Raw genomic sequence first — 19,207 nt, forward strand, 5'->3', positions numbered from 1 at the left:
CGAGACTCGACTCGGACGCGATATTTAGTGACTCGACTACAGCACTGGCTAGGGAACATTATACTAAAACGAGGGCTGGCAATGCAAATAACAGCAGTTGGGAGATCGGTCCCAGCTGTCCCCATGGGAGAGGCCCCATTCCTCATATGTGTGAACAGCTGGGGACCTCCGGAGGGTCCTGGGGAGACACAGGGAAAGGGAGACATCAGTGATGAAAAATGCAGACATTGTCGATAATGCCAGCTTGCACAATTTCAGAACCAACTGGAAAAGGATGAAGAAAAAGAGATACTTTTGCCTTCTTTGCAGGGCCGGACTGGGGAAATAATTCATACCGGGAGATATAGCGCGAAATATAGCCCCAATCAGGCCACTTTTTAAGCGGGTTGGTCTGGGGGTCCCCCACCCGGAAATTCTTTGTTACAAAGACTTAATTTCCTGCATTCTGGTGAATTTTAGTGCATGTGAATCACAAACTAATGAGTCAACAATTGCTTAGTACAATGTACTGTTATGAACCTCAAATAAAACTGTTGTGGCACTAGCAATGGTACTCTCTCCACCTTCAAAAATTTAAAAGCAAGAGCACAACATATTTTTTTATTTACTATTATAATACAGTTAACCACTCTCTCCACCTATTCAAACAAGGCAAGAGCACAATACCTTTTTCACTTTACTGATGCACTACCCATCAACAGTTAAAATAGCCCTTTACACAAACATTAAATAACAGACCTTTCATTACAATACTATAATAACAGTAACCACTGCCAGAAGATTGCATTGTCTCAATCATTTTAACTATAAAATGAGCTCAAAGTATGAGCTCACTGACTGAAATTTCCAACAAAAAGCATCAATTGTCAAATAATATTTATCACATTAACTAGACTAGATGTTTTGGAGGAAATTAGAAAGGGAACAACAACTTAACCCTTGTGTCTGATCAGATTCTTATTTTTTTGATAACTTTGCAGTGATTATATTTGTAGCCAATGTGGCAAAGGTGTGTAATCTTTGAATTATCTTGGAATTATTTTGACTCTCTCTTTCATAAATTGTTTATTCAACTTCAGCCCCAATCATAACGACCACATATTGTTTTTTGTAATGTCAGATTTAACAACTCCTTTTGGGAGTGTGCCATCTGCCATTCCATCCGCCGCCTCCGCTGTCAATCAGTTGTATCGCCTGGTCCCGCCTCCACCAATCACAAGCGGCAGCACGGCTCCATTGTGTGTGTGTGTGTCCGCGTGAGGGAGAGAGAGTCAGATAGTTCTCCTACTCTGTCGCAGACAGTGAAATCCTGGTTGTTCCCCACCCACCTGGTTATCTAAAAACTATTGCGCAGCGCCGCCGCCACAACTAGAAACAATGGCCTGACAAAAAAAATATAATATATTTTTTTTATATAATTTTTATTTTTTTTATCTGTGCAGGCCAGGCCACCGGGAAAACTCCCGGTGCTCCCGATGGCCAGTCCGGGCCTGCTTCTTTGTGTTCATAGCATAGATCTTGAGGCACAGTTGACCAGGCGATCCTTCTTCAGTGTGGCCTGGGACACATTTGTGTACAAAGTGGCCATATTCCCATGTTCACGTTCCACCTGTACGTGTGTCCTCTTGTGATCGGATTATCAAATTTGATTGCCAATGAAGTAACAATTAATTCATATGGCCAAACAAGTTAAGATTAAGTTAAAACTAGCTAGATAAATAATATTGATTATGTGTATTTGAGATGTCTGAGGGGCTGAAGGCTATAGGGGCCCTTGGTTTTGGTGTAACCGGATTAACCTCACACACACACTAGACTCTCTAGACACACACTAGACTCTCTCTCTCATAGACACAGACACACTAGCCACACATACACACACACACACGTATACACACGCACACATACTAGCACACACTCTCTCTAAGTGGATCACACAAACACATATAGCCACACACACACACTCTCACACACACACACACACACACACGCACGCACGCACGCACGCACACACACACACACACACACACACACACACGCACGCACGCACGCACGCACGCACGCACACACACACACACACACACACACACACACACACACACACACACACACACACACACACACACACACACACACACACACACACACACACACACACACACACACACACACACACACACACACACACACACACACAGAGAGAGAGACACACAGACTCAGGTGACACCCACACACACACACACACAGAAACTCTGCAAGGAAGGCTCGGACACACCCCTGATCACAATACCACTGTCTGATTGAAGCCTGTTGATCAAAGGCTGTGTGACCAGACCAGCTCATCTTGAAAATCTAGGCCAACAGTTTAGATATAAAAACGATGTCTGACCATTGGAAGGGACTCAGTAGTCGAGGCTGGGTCAAAGATGGACCTGTTGCTGCTGTGCTGTGGAACCTATGCTTGTATGCTGAATAAATCAACTTTTCACCAACTGGGCCATTGCCTCTGAAACCAATCTCCAGTCTGAATTCTTCTTGGAACCAGCGCTCTAACTCAGAAAATCTACTTCACCCACATGTATGTCTTTCTACAATTTCGCTGACACCCGAATTTCCCCAAGGGGATCAATAAAGGAATATCTTATCTTATCCTATCTTATTCAATGTGTTATAGTATTACTGGTACATTCTGGTCAGATAGGCTATATAAAATGAAATGTGAGACTCAAAAAGAGTCTTGAAAAAGGGAACTCCTCTTATGATCAGGGTCATCTTATATGCAGGCCAATAATATGGTAATTGATTAGTTGACAAAGTCCTATGACTACTAGTCACCAAATAATGTCTTTAGTGGAGGACAGCCCTACGGATCTGTGCTTGCCTACCTCTGTGTCCCTTGTGTACAGTGTATCTACCTCATCTGCTTCCTCATCCTGACTTAGCTTACTGTACCTGTGGGGGCGACAGTGGCTCAGGAGGTATAGCAGTCATCTGGTAATACAGAGGTTCCCGGTTTGATTCCCGCTCCTCCCTGGCAGCGTGTCGAAGTGTCCTTGAGTAAGACACTTAACCCCTAACTGCTCCCCCAATGAGCAGGTTGGCACCTTACACCGTCGGTGTGTGAGTGAATGGGTAAAATGTGAAGAACAAAATTGTAAAGCACTTTGGATAAAAGCACTATATAAATGCACCATTTACCTGTGTAAACTCGCCTTAACACTAGCACAGCCGACAAGGGGTCAAATTACCCCTAGGCATTTTCAATAAATGTATCCTTATCACTCGGTCGAGCTCCAGCTCTGTCACTCAATGACTTTTCCTAAAAGTACCCGTTTTATCTGGCATGGTTTCTGAAATTTCAAAATGACTTCAGGAAAATGTAATTAGAACGTTATTCCACATAATGGGCCGTTGGAACAGACAAAAGTCACAGCACTTTGCGAGCATCTAGCACAGGGGTGGCCAACCCGTGGCTCGCGAGCCGCATGTGGCTCTTTGCCCGTCAATGTGTGGCTCTTCCATCCAAAAAAACATTTGAAAAATATTATTATTTCTTTATTTAAAAAAAAAAATATATTTATTTTTTATTTTTTCGTCACTCAAACCTACATTTCATTATGGTAAACCTCATATTTTTATATTCAGAGGTAATTATATAGTTTACACTGTTTATTTTTCTCATATTTCTCATATAAGCTGTCGGGTCATCTGACCAGTTTCCGGCGGGAATCAGTGGCATTTTCTCCATGGCTGTGCTAGTGTTAAAGGATCCGTTAAAACCTACGTCGGTGTACCCCTCAGTAGCTGTAGGCTGTCTCTTTACCTCTGTGTCCCCTGTGTACTGCACCGTGAAGGCCTCTACATGCTACAGCAACTTCAAAGCAACTGCACCACAACATCGACAAAGCAACAGTGTTGTAGACACTCTGCCTTTATGCTTCAGCAACATCGACGCGCAAAGTTAGTTTAACTAAAGTTAGTTTAGGTTCGTGTTAACGTTAGATAATGTACAAAATAAACGTATTTCCGGTGCTTTTAGACGTCGCTCTTTTATTTTGAAATCCCCCGACCGGAAGTGTTATAGTGTCTGTTGCTAGCAGCTTAACTTCTGTCGCCCGTTTCTGTGCTTTTCGAGCTAACGTTACCGTAACGTCATTAGTTTCCAATGGAGAGGAGAGAAAGACCTCGGCTCATGCAGCTCAAACTACCTGTTGGAATAAATTAATTGATTGATGTTTAACTTGTCCCTGTGTGTGTCCAGTCATTTCGACTAGCAAACGTTGTATTTAACGTTACCTCAGGATACCATTGTATTTAGTTGGTTAGCTATGTAGCTAATGTGGATAGCATTTTGTATAGCATCAATGCTAGCTGGCTGGCTACAGCTTTATTTACAAAATTATGGAGGCTTTTTAATCGTCAAGGTAAGCGAGGATTTGTCATGATCAACTGAAGGCGTATGCTATGGAACAATATGTGCTTGGGTTTTCAGAAAAAGGCCAGCTATGACGCTAATTATTTAGCTAATATTGATAGCATAGCTTGCTGGCTACAACAATGGCGGATGGTATTCCTCGCTGCGGGACCAATATTATTCTATGACAGCCCCGCCCCCATTCACTACCAACCAATCACAGCTACGCAATATCAACGCAACGGCTGTTTAGGTTAGATTTGGGGGACATGTACGCAACGTCCTCGCAACACAGTCTACAAGACCCTCTAAAACAACCGCGTTGAAATCGCGCTGATGTTGTGTTGCAGTTGCTTTGAAGTTGCTGCAGCATGTAGAGGCCTTGAGTCAGGGCGCACACGAGGTGGCCATGCGAGATCTACAATCACCTCATGGCCACCCTGACTTAGCTGACTGTGGGTGAAGTGAACCTAGATCTACTGGTATGTACACTAGCTGTAGGTCATTATGCCTAAGCTACGTGTGCGCCTCACACAGAGACCCAGGGCCTTTAATCCCTCCAGGCCAAGCGGCAGGGCACATGAAGCAGCCTTCCAAGCCTCACGCTGCTTCTCAGGAAGGACCACAAAGGTCATACATTGCGGTGGTTTGACCTCTGGGGCCCCACAAGTGGGAACACACACACACACACACACACACACACACACACACACACACACACACACACACACACACACACACACACACACACACACACACACACACACACACACACACACACACACACACACACACACACACACACACACACACACACAGTCACACACACAGAGGCACTGCCAGCGGAGTTAACAACAGGTGAAATAAAGTGCACTGATGGGGTGAAGTTTGGAGACAAAAAGAAATGACAAGATTATGACTGTTCAGATCTGAGGTATCGAAAAACAAATCTCTCTGTAGCCGGACCCCCGCCTGGAGAGAAGGGGAGAGAAAGAGGGGGTAGAGAGGGAGGGGGAAGGGGATAGAGAGAGAGGGATAAAGAAAGCGAGAGAGCAAGAGAGAGAGGTTTGGCATTTGTTGATATAACCCCCTGATGAGAAGACAACACATCAAACACAACAGTTTCATCAAAGTCACAGCTCTCATACTGTGGCACCAGCAACGCACCACAAAGTGGGAATGGTTTATTTGTGTGGGTGGGTGGGGGGGACCTGAAGAGGCCACAGTGTTTTATTTGTGTGTGTGTGTGTGTGTGTGTGTGTGTGTGTGTGTGTGTGTGTGTGTGTGTGTGTGTGTGTGTGTGTGTGTGTGTGTGTGTGTGTGTGTGTGTGTGTGTGTGTGTGTGTGTGTGTGTGTGTGTGTGTGTGTGTGGGGGGGTGTGTGGGGGGGTGGAGTGTGTGTGTCTGTGTGGATGTGGATGTGTGTGTGGGGGGGCGGGACCTGAGGAAAGCCACAAGAAGTTGGCGTCTAATTATCCTTGGGCTGAAGGAGACGCATTCTGTACATATTTAGCACTTCGACTCCCCGCTACCTAACTCTGGGAGTGTGCTTGGGTGCGTCACAATACCCGTGGTAATGTTTCATTTTTGCAGGCATATGGTGATAAGGGCAAGGGGGGGCCATATTCACAAAGGAATTGTCTCCAAACGACGGGAGTAAAGTCTATGAATATTTAGTCTCGTTCTCTCTTTAAATTTAGATTCATTTTTTTCTTAAAGTTGGTGTCAGTGTTGAGCAGTAAAAGTACTTAAAGCGAGATAGGATTAAACGGAAAATGAGATTAAGGTGGAGATAAAAGGGGCGTTTCATTATACGTAATTTGGTTGCTGCAGACACCCGGCTCCTCAATCTGTCGCAGGCTTTATTGCTTCGACAGTCGACTGCAGAGATATTTAATTAGTCGGCCCACAGCCCGAACCTGGTCCACGGCGACTCCATTACGGAACAAAACAGCATGGCAGTTTAATGCTAATTTCTGTTTTACCGCGGTATGGGCAATATATCAACAGGCATAGTTCCTAGTACCTGGAAAACAGCTCATGTATCTCCATTACATACAGGTGGAGAGAGAAGTGACCTAAATAATTGTCCTGTCTAGCCAAAATCCTGGAATCATTGGTAAATAACCAACTTAAAGCATTTCTCTCAAGTCACTCTGTATTAAGCCCACACCAATCTGGTTTTAGAGCAAAACATAGCACAATCTCAGCCACTGCTTTAGCTGTGAATGATACAGTATGAAAATGTATCAAAATACATCACTGTGCTGCCCTACTTATAGATCTGTCAAAAGCATTTGATACAGTTGATCATTCTCTTCTTTTAAATAGACTATACATCATTGGCTTTGGAGCAGATGCTTGCAGTTGATTTCAGAGCTATTTGTCTGAGAGACGTCAAGTGTGTGAAAACTGGAAAAGGCATATCCAAGTTCATATCCATTTCAAAAGGGCTCAATCCTGCCTTCCTTCCTCAGCTGAGATTGTTGAGAGCAGAGCAAGACAGACGTGATAAGGCTCAGAAAAAAAACTTGGGATTTAGTAATCAAAGAAAGCAACATCCACAAGTCTGTTTGGAGGAATTGGTCACGGAGTTCTGAAAGTATCCAGTGGCACATGATGTGGCCGATCAGAGATCCCTGCATCACCAGTGAAAAGAAGACACCAGTGCTGCCAATCTGATTCTGGACGGTTCAAAACACATTAATTATCATATTTCTTTTTCACTTAAACTGCTTCACTGAACTGTTTCCTGTCTTCAAACCCTCAAACATCTTCACTGAACTGACTCTTGTATTCAAACCCTCAAACATCTTCACTGAACTGTCAGTGAACTTGCCAACAAAACAAAATGAATGATATTCTCTAGAGATGTTATTTGCCATAATTTGCATATATATCGGTAGGCCGAGAAACACCTGGAGACGTTCCACACTCCAAGACCTAAAGAACATCGGAGTGAGCTGGAAAGAAGCAAAGGCCCTGGCCCAGAAGAGAGTGAGATGGAGAGCTCTGGTGGACGCCCTATGCCCCCCAACGGGGTAAAGAGGATTAAGTCAAGTAAGTCATAATTGGCATATATTGAGTGAATGGGTCTGACAGAAAGAATGAAGGTCCCCCAAGGGTAGGCTAAACTTGGAAGATCAACCTTTTGTTTTAATGCCCCAGCTTCTTGGAATGATCTTCAACTCACTTCACTATCGTATGGACAATTTGAAAGCAAATCTTTCTTTCCATCCGTTTTTTGTCCTATTTATTCAATGTATAATTATCTAAACTGATTGTATTGTCCTTTATCTTCATGTTGTGTTTACCTGTTTTTATATGCCTGTAATCTCGACAGCATTGGATATGATGGGAAAATCTATCTCTCTTCAAGAATAAATAAAGGTTTGATTGTATTTCCTGAATAATTATCCATGATACAGCATGATGAAGGAATTAATTACTTTTATTTATATAGCACACTTCACAGCACGAATGCACAGGGTGCTTTACACTACAGCTTAGTATATAAAAACAAAACTAAAACTAAATCAGAAATAAATGACAACAACAACAACAACAACAGACAACAGTTAAAAAACAGTGATACCAGATAAAAAAGTAGAATAAAATAATTTAGATAAAATCATCAGTCACTAATTAAAAAACAAAACTATAGGAACAGTGAGGACAAGAAAAAGTGCCTATGTATGACCAAAGGCCTGTCTAAACACATGTGTTTTTAGTTGTTTTTTAAAAGAGTTTTCAGAGGGGGCAGTTCGCAGGTCCAGGGGGAGAGCGTTCCAGAGCCTTGGTGCCGTCACCTTGAAGTGCTCGATCACCCCTTGTTTTTAGCCTGGACCTGGCGACCACCAGGAGGTGCTGATCGGCAGACCTGAGTGAGATGGTGTTGGTGTAGGGATGGATGAGTTCAGTGATGTAGATAGGGGCCTGTCCGTGGAGTGATGATAGAAGTTATGTATAATACCACGTTTGTACCCAAACAATGCCATAATCTAGTTTGAACCATCATACCAATGGCAATATTGGTATTGCCAAGGGGGGCTACGTGAGACTGTTGTTCATTGACTACATAATAAATAAATAATACCATAATAATAGAATTCATAAATACATAAATGCAAAAATACTTAAATAAATACTTAAACATAAATAAATAGTGTTCAGACAACAATATAAAAGTCATACTGTTCAATTTCATTTCATTTAAATTTTATCATCCCACTCCTCCCCTCTAGGTTACTACAGCTGAGGTGACACAGGTATACCACACGGTTAAACACAACCTCAGCTACAACAGTGCTGACTGTTTGTTTTCTATGTGTAGCAGGGTGGATTATCCCTGCTTCGTGGGAACTGGGGTGCACGGTCACTAGGTAGCGAGACACAGTAGAACTCGGGCTAGCTGCACCTCCGGCTTTGGGGTCAGGAGCGTCAACTGGAGGCTGGCAGTGGGGTGTATGAGGCCCAGGATTTACAAACCTAGTCCGGTACTCCGGTCTTCCTCCCTCTCTCTTGGGCAGTCAGCAGTACTCCCCAACACGCCCTCACTCTCCCCAATTGTCCCCTAGCACCCCCCCCACACCTAATGACCGAATGGTAAATAAATAACTTGGTTCCCCCCGCAAGCAGTACCCTCCCTCATTAACACCAGAAACCTTACAATGGAAAAGGGAAGGTTGAATAGGAAGGGGTTAATAATGGATATATTATCTGCATCAAAAGGTTAGAATTAGACTCAATAAAAGACACACACACCGTGCTCCCGTTCAGTCTGAGTGTTATTATATCAGGGGCCTAGTTACAACATTGCTACGTCTGGTGATTATTGCACCATGGGTATCATCACACAATGCTTACAATCTGGTAATTATATAATTACACCTAGGCACCAAGTGCTCTCACGGTACCCGGACTAAGTGCTGTCCACTGTACACAGACTAAGTGCTGCCCCACGTCTGGGCTAAACACAGTATCCACCTTCCCTAAGGGTTTACATATACTGCTCCAGGTCGGTAATATGGGGAAGGAAGGGGGAACATAGGGGAGGAAATTGAAGGGTTCACCGAATGGGAAATATTAGGAAACACACATATTATCACGCTCAAAGGAAAGGAACGAAAACAAAAGAGTGGGCCCACAAAATACCAGTAAAGTCCTATCTTAATGCCGGCATATATTGTTTGGGGTACCCCTATGGAATGGTAGTAGCAACGTTACTTTCGCCCGCAGGCTGCACCACACTGTGTACTGTATAATAACTCGGGAGCATCAATGCTCATTTGTACTCATCCGAAATGGCCGCCTCGCCACGCCACTGTTGTCCGGGAAGCAAGATGGCGTTGAACGCTCTCGGTGAGGATGTTAGCAGGCGGAGCTGGGCAGAGAGGCAGCGCCGGCTGAGAGCGTGTGCTGAGCGATGACGACCCCTGCTGGACGGGACGAACTCCCGTAAGCTGTAGGCAGCCGGGTGCAGGTCTGATTGAAGTCAGCCGGAGCAGACTGATTGCAGGCAGCCGGGTGCAGATCTGGTTGAAGTCAGCCGGAGCAGAACGGTTGTTGGCCCACGCTCGCCTCGGGGCTCGTACTCTATACCGCACACAGTAGCTACTATAACTCGATTGTTAGTGCCTGGCTCTGCACTAATTGTTCACACACTATCGCTGGTACTGCTAGGATATCGTGTCCACTAGCCAGTACTTCCTATCACCCGTTGCTATCTCACGGGGCCCTCTGGCATAACTTCAGCAACAGGGCTCTCCAGAGCCCCATTTGTTGCGACTGTTCGTTGTTCAAGTTCACTGCCGAAGAGGTTCTCTTTCCGTCTTCCGCCCCCATATATCACGTTCCATCTCTCCCCCATGAAGGTTCTCGACTGGCCTTGCCACACACAAAGCATCGAGAGGGTTGTTAAAATGGTGACTGAGGCCTCTGCTAAGTACTTTTCACAAGAAAAAAGGGATGGAGGAATCAGGGCTCAGGAGACCAGAAGGAGGCTGATGTCCAAGAATGAATCCAAGCAGGACTTGTGCAACCTGATCAAATTCAAGAAGATAGAGGATTGATCGAGCCCCATGGATTTTCTCAATACATTGAGATGTTTGTTAAAATGGTTACTGAGGTTTCTGCTGAGTAGTTCTGGAAAGAGCTCACCTATTTATGGCTGACATTGGGTCTCATTCCCGAAAATGTTTCAAAGATATATTCTGGAAGACTTATCTTGGAACCACTGAGACATAATCAATGACAAGTTCATTCTGAGTCCTGAACGTGCTGGTAATATGTCTTAAGTGGCTGAAAAGGTCGCACAAATGATATGATCTGATATCTGCTTGGAGAATGGCATTCTGTCTTAAACTCGAAAGCGCGTTCCCGTTCAGGTCATTTGCATACAAAACAACGCCTCCAGAGGCAACTAGTGACGCAGCTGTGTGCAAATGCAATGGCGGAAGTGCTTTGCGAGTCTTGCGAGCCGCGTGATTACGAAACCTAGCGTCAGTCAGTACCAATCAGAGAGCGTCTCCGAGAAATGCGGCTAGGTTTCGTAATCACGCTTGCGCGCCATCAAAACTAGATTCGATTAATGTATTGGCATCATATACAGCTCGCGGTACACCTGCCGCATCGCGTGCGCGCACACACACACACACGCAGTACTGTATATGAATGAATGGATGAATGAAATATAATATAGCCTACGGCGGGCGTAATGAATGAACGCAGTATGGCTTATTATTCCATAATTAAGCCTATAGGCTACTGTTCATGCGTAGGCGCACACAAATCAAAATCAAAATCAAATCAAATTTATTTATAAGGCCCGACAACACACGTTAATGTCCCCAAGACTTGTTATGGAATATTAATGCAGTCTATTTCCACCGATTAGCTTTAGTTCTTATTTATTTATCCACTGTCATTTCAGTGTTGGTGTATAGGCTATATAGTGTATTTCAATATAAGTTTAATTGATTAATGATATATTCGAAGGAATGCAGGTTTATACTATATCAACCCCCTCCAATGTACAGTAAATGACCAAGTGTGGTTTTGTCAATATTCCAATGTACAGTTTTGCTTGTACAGTGTAAGTCTATCCCCCACCCACCCCTCCTACCCAACCTCCTCCAACAGTTTCTACGTCAAATGTACTCTCTTTTCTGGACTCTTTTTGTATCACAAACAATACTGTATTTGCAAATCTGGTATGTCATAAATGTATAGATGTAGCAGTACTGTCTATCTGTGTTGTGTGTGTCATTATTATGTTATGATGAATTGAAAATGGGGGACCCTGATGTAAACAAGACGAAATGCTTTCTCTGGTCTGCATCCCCTTATGTAATTGAGCTGTACTATACTGTACCCATTCTGCAATCTGTTAATAAAGTTTTCAATCAATCAATCAATCAAACAAAGGTCTGTCCCATTGTATACCAATCAATGGGATACATTGCATGTTGACCTGCATTCTTTCAAATGTATATAATTAATCACTAAAACAGATGTGTAACAAATAAGAAATACAAATTCCACAGAAGGCATTAAATAATTATTCTTTTCAATCATTTCACAATAATTGCATAATTGTGTTTGAATATCTGAGTAATTAAAGTAATTATACATTTGTCCAAAATAGCTGGTTCAGATATGGTTAAGCAGCTGCCCTGTGATCAGATGAATCCATATTATTTATTTTTCCTACATCAAATGCGTAATTTCTTATCGTACAAATATTGTCATATTTATTTTAATTATGATTAAGTAATTAATTCCAAGGAGGCCTGTAGCGTTGACGTGAAGGAATCACTATGAGAACACAGTCTGTCAAGTTATAATGAAATTTTAAATTAGTCAATCAATCATGAGATTTGATCGTGGCTGAGAGCAGATTTAAGAGTGCTCCTCAGCTCCTCAGCACTCTTAAATCTGCTCTCAGCCACGATCAAATCTGATCCCAGGAAAATTTGGGGGCTCCCACTCCCAGCCCTAATATGTCTTAAATGGGCCGACATCTGGCTAAGACGAAATTTTTTGTTGTAACTTCGTTCGGGAATGAGACAGGCGCCAAAGGGGTCAACTGAAAACAGCACCCCCGGCGGAAAGGGCGTATGCTGGCATTGTTGCGCACCATGACAAAGTCTCCACCGAAAAACCCCGACCCAGAGGGGCAGAGGCAGAGAAGGCTGACACGATTGGCAGACGTCATGAACGTGTAGGGGCACACTCAACCGGGTAACCCGAGAGTTGACTCTGCTCCAACACCAGGGAATCAACCTCTGTTGTCTTGTGCACACTTTTGTAGGGCAAAGCTGGCACAACTAGGAGATGAGGTGGCACCGAATATATGTACTCTCATTCTGTACTCTATTAGGTCTTGGCTAATGTTACCGGAAGGCCACCAGAGAAACCGGAGAAGGTCCGCGCATGTCGTAGGACAGTGGCGGTATGTAAATACTGCTACAAATCCTGCTGACAACGCGTCGAGAGGACTCAGTGTGGAATCATTCCTGCACAATGAGACTTGGATACAGGGGCCAGAATTCCTCACCAAGCCCGAAGAGGAATGGCCTCAGAACCCAGACCACCATGGGGACCTAACCACGGAGGACCCAGAGGTAACGAACGCCGTGGTCAGCGCTACTGCAGCTGAAGAGAAGTTCGACACAGTTCAGCAGTTCCTGGAATATTACTCCAATTGGAACCGTCTCAAGAAGGCAGTCGGTTGGATGCTGAAGCTTAGAAGCACTCTGCTGATGCTGTGTCGCAAGAGGAAGAAGATGAATGCTTCGCTCACACAGTCTGAGGTACAGACACAGATGGAGATCTTCAAGGCAAGCCTGGAGAAGTCCAACCTCACTGTGGAGAATATAAAGGAAGCAGAGCTCGAGATCATTCGTTACAGTCAGCGACAGAAATACTCAGAAGAAATCGCCGCACTTTGGAAAGGTGACTACGTCAAGATGAGCAGTCCTATCGCTAAGCTCAAGCCAGTACTGCAAGATGGAATCCTCAGAGTAGGTGGAAGACTTGACAAATCGGCGATGCCTGAAGAGGCTAAACACCCAGCCATCCTACCTAAGGATCTCCATGTAACGGAGCTTATACTCCGAGACATCCACCAGAATGTGGGTCACAGCGGTCGTAACCACGTATTGTCCAAGCTGCGACTCAAGTATTGGATCCCTGGAACTCACGCTGCCTCTCACCATGGCGGAGTCTGGGAGCGGATGATCAGGTCGGTCAGGAAGATTCTCAGCACCACCTTAAAGCTCCAGACTCTGGATGAAGAAGGCCTACTCACCGTCTTGTGTGAGGCAGAAACCATCATTAACAGTCGACCGATAACCAAGGCTTCTAGTGATCCGGACGACCTGGAAGCGCTTACCCCAACCACCTCTTGCTCCTCCAGTCAAAGCCTTCCCTGCCTCCAGGCCTCTTCGTGAAAGAAGAGCTCTACTCCCGCAGGAGATGGAAACAGGTCCAGTATATGGCAGACATATTCTGAAAACGATGGACACAGGAATATCTAAGAGAGACCGAAGTGGACACGTGTGTTACGCAACTTCGCAGAGGGAGACGTCGTCCTGATCATCAATGACTCTGCACCCCACAACTCCTGGGTCCTGGCCAGGGTCATCGAGGCGCAGTGGCGGCTGGTGAATTCCTCCTCGGGGGGGGCGGAATTAATTAGTATCCCCCTCTATCTCTCCTTGTCTCTATTTCTCTTTCTCTCTCTCACTCACACACAGCGCAACGTGGAATCAATTCGTTACACAATCAGACCTAGTAGTATGTGTAGTATATACCAAGAATAACTTCAGTATGAGTACAGGGCTGTACACATATTTTGCATATTGTTAATCGAGCCAAGGCTAGCTATTAAACTATCGATATGAATTGAAAATGGGGGACCCTGATGTAAACAAGACAAACATCTTTCTCTGGTCTGCATCCCCTTAACAATTGTATGTATTGAGCTGTACTGTATTGTACCCATTCTGCAATCTGTTCATTCATTTAAACATAGACTGGGCGAGATATTGAACAAGCCATAATCCACTTCTTTTAAATCCAAAAGAAACTCCACTCTCTCTCTGATCAATCCAATAATGAACACATATGTATATCTTGTCATTTTAAACAAGTTACCATTCATTCATTCATCCATTATGCATCACCCGCGGTGAAATTAATTAGTTATAGTTCAACAACCGATGCTGTGTTGAGAGAGAGAGAGAGCGAGAGAGAGAGAGAGAGAGAGAGAGAGAGCGAGAGAGAGCGGAGAGAGAGAGAGAGAGAGAGAGAGAGAGAGAGAGAGAGAGAGAGAGAGAGAGAGAGAGAGAGAGAGAGAGCAAGAGAGAGAGAGAGAGAGAGACTGCAACTCACTTTGTTTAGTTGAAAAACGCGGTCCAGGAGGGCTTGATAAAGTGTATATCCACTGTCCCAGACTGTTGATGTATATGTCCACTGTCCAGACTGCATCCAGCTAGCCATTATAGCGTGTTGTTGTTTGTTGTCGAACCAGCTAAGACAGAGTATAGCCTACCCTTCGAGAGGCTTTGTGGTCCAGACTCCAGGCTTGAACTTTCCATAAAAGTGTCCATATAAATCTATTTAGTTAGATCCAACACTGTCTGAATGTACAGTATCTTGTGATTATTATCAATTTCCGACAGCTACTATTTCCTAGTAGCCCCTCAAATAGCATAATATCTGCAGAGCCAGAGCCCAACGTCTGGGGACGCGATGTCACGTGCCACTCACAGCCAATAGTGACTACATCGGGCACTCGAGCGAGCGCCCTCTGGTATCGTATTTGACAGGGCTATGTTGTACGTACGTATTTATTTATACGTATTTGCATTTTGCCCTGTGAGATGCGCAATTACGGCAGAGCAGAAATGAGCGCCCATGAAAACGGAGTGGAGGGGGCTAGGCGCCGGCCCGGCTGGGGGATGGATAGGCTGCTTCCTCCTCGCAAATAATTCTTTCTTCTTCTTCTTTTAACCAGGGAGGGCGGCGCTCTAGCGCCCACTATCGGCCGGCCGCCACTGTCGAGGCGGCTCCTGACCAGCACAGGCTCATGCGCCGGGTCCGTGTCAAGACGAAGATGACCATTTTAGATAGACCTATCACTAAGGTCTGTCTTCTCCAAGAAGCTACATGAGGCTGTGGTAAAGACCGTCCTCCTACGGTGTGCCATGTACTAGTGACCTCTGGCACCAGGTATTGGTTATCCAGCAGCAGAGACACTTATCAGTTAAAATAGTGTTTGGTTTTAGCTCCTTGTTTTTTAGTTGTTAGTAATTGTCTCTAGATTATAAGTACAATTAGGGGCAGAGTAAGAGGAGCCAAAGCTATATATTTAGGTTATGGTATTATATGAATGTTTATATGTTTATTTTTATATCCTTACATTGAAAGGGCATTAGGAATGTTGATTGGATTTAGATAAAGTCATTGAACCGTCTTGTCATAATAGAACATTCTAGAACATTTGTGATGTCATAGCCGAACGTTCTAGAACATTGGTGATGTCATCGTATGATGTCATGATCGAACCTGTATCTATAATGTATCTATATGTATCTATAATATATATTCAGCAATTCTCTCTGCCAGGGCATTGTGCATCTTGAAACAGTACTGAACAGTACTGAACAGATAGACTAAACAACATAGACTGAAACCTGCATTTCTCAACCAAGGTGCCTTGCCTACCGATTTGCTGTGGAAAGGATGGTAAAGGTGTCGTTCCATTCTGCCCTGGCGCAGAAAGATGTGAAAAAGGATATCGAGAAGCTCATTCCCGAGGAGGACACCCAAGTTCGTCGTCAGTCCATGGCCTGGTGCTGGTGCTGGAGCATGTGCTGGTGCCTGGGCCTGGCCCTCATTCTGTCTGGGGTGGTGGGCAGAGCCCTGTACAGATACTACATCTTGGAGGAGGGCCAGGTATTTGTGTATGGAGTTAAATACAGCGAAGACGACTTCATGATGCAAGAGGGAGCTGGAACCATGATAAAGGAGAGCATCCGCGTGCTGGAGGAGGAGCAGGTGGAGCTCATCAACGTCCCTGTGCCCGAGTTCTCCGACACCGACCCCGCTGACATCGTCCACGACTTCCGGATGAGGCTGACAGCGTATCTGGATCTGAGTCTGAACAAGTGCTACGTCATCCCCCTGAACACCTCCATTGTCATGCCCCCCAAAGACCTCATGGAGCTGCTGGTCAACCTCAAGGCTGGCACCTACCTGCCTCAGTCATACCTGATCCACGAGGAGATGGTTGTGACGGAGCGCCTGGAGCACGTGGACCAGCTGGGCTACTTCATCGACAGCCTCTGCCGCGGGAAGGACACCTACAAGCTGCAGCGCAGAGACCGGGTCCTGGGTATGCAGAAGCGCGAGGCCCTGAACTGCCGCAAGATCCGTCACTTTGAGAACAAGTTTGTGGTGGAGACCAGCATCTGTGAGCTTTAGACAAGACGGCACATGGCAGCACTGCATCGTCTCTTCACAAAATGCTCTTAACGCCACTGGTCTCTGCAGTGACATTCTTTTAAATATTATTTTTCTTTTCCCTTGTTTTAAAATCTTCTTGCATAAAAAAAGAAATTGGGAGGGGATTCTTTTTTTTCTACTTTGTGTAGCTTTTGTGTGAGAGACTGTTTTAAATGTGAAGCTGTTTGACAAATGTCTATTGTTTTTCTAAAAGTGTAAAGGATAAAGAGTGTATTTTTCCATGATTTTATGTATGGTTGATGTTCTTATTTCCAATGTTCTTAAGATGATGATGATGATGATGATGATGATGATGATGATGATGATGATGACGATGATGATGATGATGATGATGATGATGATGATGATGATGATGATGATGATGATGATGATGATGATGATGATGATTCAACACAATGGACTGAGATGGAGACAAAACTGATTTCAAAAGTTGGCCTCACTGATTATTTAAAATATTTTGATAATCCTAATAAAAATAATCGTTTTTCAGTACATAAATCGAAAATGTGCAAAAAGAGAAATGTGCAAATGTTATACCATTCAACCTGGTTGTTAGAAGGACCTGGTCCAGGGAGAGGTTTTATGTTTATATTTGTTTTCTGCATTGTCTGCTGTAACTATTAATACACCGAACCAAGAGAAGGAACGTATAATTTAAGAGGGTTGTGTATTCTTAAAACATATAAAAAGGTAAGAACTAATGTGAAAGCTAGGTGTGTTTCAATTTTGGGAGTTAAATTGTGGAATAGTCTTAGTGACGGGTTGAAGTTGTGTACCTCTCTGGGGAGATTTAAAAAGGCCCTGAAGGATAAAATAATTCAGAAGTACAGTTTTGAGTAAAACATCAAACGTTTATTTTCTCTTTTCTTTTTTCTCTTAAAAAAAGAAAAAAAAGTATATCTTGCAGCATATTTTAAAATGTTCTTATATTAAAGTATATTTCGTTTTTAAGAATTGTAAAAGATAGGCAAAAATAAGCATGTGCTTCAGCCTATTCCTTTTTTCGGTAATTGAGTTTGGATTTTGTGTGTGAGCTTACTTTTAATATGTACATTTGTGATTTTTTCTTTTTTTCTTTTCCTTTTGAAAGTCCACACATGTGTGTTTTTGATTTATCTGTAAACAAAAACAGAAAATAAAACTATTCATCATCATTCATTATCATCACACTGCACCTCTTCTTTCTCAACTGAAAACCATCTTAACCCATTTAGACCTAAAATGCCTGCTAAGAATGCATTATATAGCCTGCATATACACACAAATGTGTTTCCCGGTTTCAATGGGTTTTAACAGAAGAGTATTTGTATTTTATTGTGGTGGTGGTCTGGTCGTAGCTTTACAGAGATTATATACAATTGAGTACAATGAACGGTTATCCCCCCCTAGAAATTATACAGTAAAAAAAACTAAGAATCTTCACAGACAACTTTTGTAAAAAAGAGAAGCGACTTAACATAAGCGTTGTCTGTTTTCCTATGAACTCTTGGAGGAACTGATATTAACTGATATCAAGGAAACTATAAAATAAGAAAGGGTCATCATGTCACTGTGTAGCGCATGAACGCACATTGGAGCAAAGTGTGGGATCAGCCATCTCCTCGTTTATGACCGGTCATTTAAACAAGTTATTACCTCAGATGTCAGAATCATCGGCAACTTGTTGTATCGTTAACGTAAGGTTATGTATATAACCAAGTTCTATGAATTATGGTGACACTCAGCATCATTCTGCACACACTTCACTTCGTGCACGAGCACTGAATAAAAATTCCACAATGTACCTTTACATCCCAACATTCGTCTGGCCACACCCCTATCCGCTTACCTTCATAAGCAGGTGTGTGGTCACCTACTCGCCTCCTTTCCAAACTTTCACCACAAGGCGAGATCAAGGGCCGCAGCGGCGTCCTGATGTTGAGCGTCACAATAATTCATAGAACTTGGTTATATACATAACCTTGCGTTCTATTTCATTATGGCTTCCGCTCAGCATCATTCTGCACAAGAGGAGCTGAGCGGGAGCCAAAGCTCGACAAATGTACCCCGCTGAGGCCCCCCACAACCATCAGACCGGGGAGGACCGAGCCCCCCGACCCTCCCTAATGGAGGGATACCCTCCCTAGTGGAGGACAGGAGGGAGACGGATCCGACCGTGCAAAGAGGAACTCAAGCAACTCAACTTACAGGGTGAGCAGACCGTGGCTTGACCCCACGACTACGCACACGCACAACCCGCATGCCACCAAGGAACGAACAGATG

The 19,207-nt window shown here is 44.0% G+C and overlaps 2 protein-coding genes across 2 annotated transcripts in view; one reads left to right on the forward strand and one right to left on the reverse strand.

The window, feature by feature from the left end:
- LOC311233191 (gamma-aminobutyric acid receptor subunit gamma-2-like) overlaps positions 1-19,207 on the reverse strand; it is a gene marked incomplete at its 3' end in the record, with an annotated part of 672,918 nt that overhangs the window by 290,904 nt on the left and 362,807 nt on the right. The gene's annotated exons all lie outside the window — the stretch shown is intronic.
- On the forward strand, positions 16,162-16,902 carry LOC311233192 (integral membrane protein 2B-like; the record flags this gene model as incomplete). Its single annotated transcript, XM_084320109.1, has 1 exon — positions 16,162-16,902. The coding sequence occupies one exon, from the start codon at positions 16,162-16,164 to the stop codon at positions 16,900-16,902; it is 741 nt and encodes a 246-aa protein (XP_084176235.1).

The sequence above is a fragment of the Notolepis coatsorum genome (assembly GCF_963971535.1).
Source record: "Notolepis coatsorum genome assembly, chromosome: 8".
Classification (NCBI taxonomy): Eukaryota; Metazoa; Chordata; class Actinopteri; order Aulopiformes; family Paralepididae; genus Notolepis; species Notolepis coatsorum.